The sequence below is a fragment of the Palaemon carinicauda genome, chromosome 17 (assembly GCF_036898095.1).
Source record: "Palaemon carinicauda isolate YSFRI2023 chromosome 17, ASM3689809v2, whole genome shotgun sequence".
NCBI classification, from domain to species: domain Eukaryota; kingdom Metazoa; phylum Arthropoda; class Malacostraca; order Decapoda; family Palaemonidae; genus Palaemon; species Palaemon carinicauda.
This window is the reverse complement of record NC_090741.1, coordinates 120601713-120604212: the sequence shown is the minus strand read 5'-3', so window position 1 is coordinate 120604212 and position 2500 is coordinate 120601713. Positions and strand designations below refer to the sequence as shown.

Here is a 2500-nt window from a genome sequence, read left to right as displayed (position 1 = left end):
ATACATGATGAAAATATATAAAGCAAATTCCTATCTTTAAAAGAGTTACTTTAAAAAAATATGTATTTATTTTATGTGAAATGTAATTATAAAACTATTTAAATGTTGCCTTAGATATCATGATAAAACTCACGAGTTTCTATAAAACTTCAATAGAGTGCTTAAGCAAATATAAAACCTATTAATAAATATAGTTTACGTTTTATGAATCAAGTGTTGACTCAAAATAAACAAGGTTTTTGTCATTCGAAATCAATATTCAACTAAAACTAATAATCAAAAGATTGGAATGATTTGAATGATAGATACTTTATTAATAAATGATCTGACGGATACTCTAAAATAAATTTCCATAATCAATAGGTATACAACAAGGAAAAAAATCTTTTACAAAACCAGTGGGCATCAAATTCCATTTGTTGAAGTACAAATTATATATTCTGGATGCAATGACATTTTACCAAGAAGCTTGAAGTTGAATGGCATTCATTACTTGTAATGGTGAAGGAATGCAAACTATTAAAACCCTAAGATGCGATTAGGAACAAATCAAAATTAAAAAGAAATTTTATTTATTTTTGAACGACTACACACCAAAAAAAAAAATGTAACTAACTTAACAATTAAATTTTATTTTCATATGTATATAATATACTCACATCTGCATTAAAGAAGCAATAGATGCAGGCGACAACAAAACCCTGGAAAGACGTCAGTAAGTTTGTGCCGTAAGACCAGACGCCAAATTCAAATGCTGATCTCTCCAGAGGCTTGGGAATCATAGTGATGGCATTGGTGATTCCAAGAAGCGGTAGCAAGAAAAGGGCGTTGCGCACTGACTTCCTCAGAGGTCTTCATTTGAAAGAAAATTTTATGGCTTTCAGTCAAAATAACAAAGTATTTCAATAAATAATTTAGATGGTTGCTGCTTCACATTATTATGCCTGGTTTTCTAATCTACCATCGGTTTGATCTAAACAAATCTGCTCTCTCTCTCTCTCTCTCTCTCTCTCTCTCTCTCCTCTCTCTCTCTCTCTCTCTCTCTCTCTCTCTCTCTCTCTCTCTCTCTCTCTCTCTCTCTCTCTCTCTCATCAGGTTTACTATGTTTGGATTTTGATTTTCGTAGAATTTTTTGTTCAAGGCAATGTTGAACTGCCTACAGCGTCTGGGTATAATCGTGCTTTTTTCACTGGCGCCAGGAATGCTGACCTGAAGAGCAGCTGAGTAAGCTCCTCTTCGCCTTTAACCGAATCAAGTACAAGCATATCTGTCCCAGATACATAATAGATATTCCTGATCTGAGGACAAATCACCCTGAAACTTTGGAAGAACTGTAAGCAGGCAACATTTCTTATCCAGCAGATAAAGAACATCCTAACAAGGTGACGAATATTCATTTGGGACTCGTCAGTACCTCAAAAAAAAATGTCAATGTTAAACAGAGGTTCTTCTTTGTAACACCAAAAACTCTCCTGCTTTACAAGAGAGCTCAAGAGCATGTTGGACTTAGAACATGAAAAAACCAGAAAGCATTTTGACCTTGAGTCACGTCATATCAAGAATGAGCTTGATACTCTAAAAAGGTAATACCCCCATATTGACATTTGAAAACACATTTGATTCTGAAGGTAAAAAGTAGCAAAATGTGATCACTCTTGATTACATGCCTAAAAATTATACACCATCCATCTCGAATACTGATGTGACTTGTTAAAATCTCTATGACTACTATTGTCAGAGCAAATCAATGGATATGTCAGCCTACGGGCCCCAGTAAAGAAGGAAGAGACAAGATGGACATGTCTGCAAACAAGAAAACCTCAGCAGTACTCCAAGACAAGACTGGGGATCTAAAAGAGGCCAAGGTCCTGTTTGGCAGACTGATGATCCTAGCTATGATTAGCCCAGATATCAAACAGAGAGAGGCCATTGGAAATTATGAATTTACTGACACCAAGATACCAACATGCTCAATTACATACAATCCTACCATCCCTGGACAAATCGAAGTTGATCTGCATTCTCAACAAGATGGCATTAGTAAAACTTCCATACGAATATCACCCACCAGAAAATTGGTTTGATGACATACCAGATTCTCCAAAACAATAGATAGCCCTGGTATATGGAATTAGTTTTCTGCAGAAGATAGCCATGAAACCAGAAACCTTTATCGACAGAAGATGTGCCTCACATGAAATTATGAGGGAATCATAAATGTGGATATCACATACAGAGATGATTCACTGAAGAATGCTATCCAATAAAAATGTCAAGGAAAAGTAAGAATCTAGTGTCAGATCAGAGATGATACAAATGCAAAACACATCCGAATGAGCAGGTTTCTTTCACATAAGAAGAGGAAGGCTGGACAAACCAACTATCATGCTTCAAAAGATATAGAGTATAAACAGCAGTACATCACCTAAACTGGTCATCATCTCTTCATCAGGGCATACCAGGGGTGATGAATACTCGTTATTCCAAGGCAACATCTGTG

At 35.7% G+C, this 2500-nt stretch overlaps 1 protein-coding gene across 1 annotated transcript in view; it reads right to left on the bottom strand.

Moving 5' to 3' along the window:
- Positions 1-2500, bottom strand: part of LOC137656565 (PDF receptor-like) — a 213692-nt gene that overhangs the window by 5005 nt on the left and 206187 nt on the right. The window contains exon 10 of the mRNA XM_068390739.1: positions 660-852. Coding sequence (XP_068246840.1) covers positions 660-852 — 193 coding nt within the window. The remainder of the gene's footprint in view (positions 1-659; positions 853-2500) is intronic.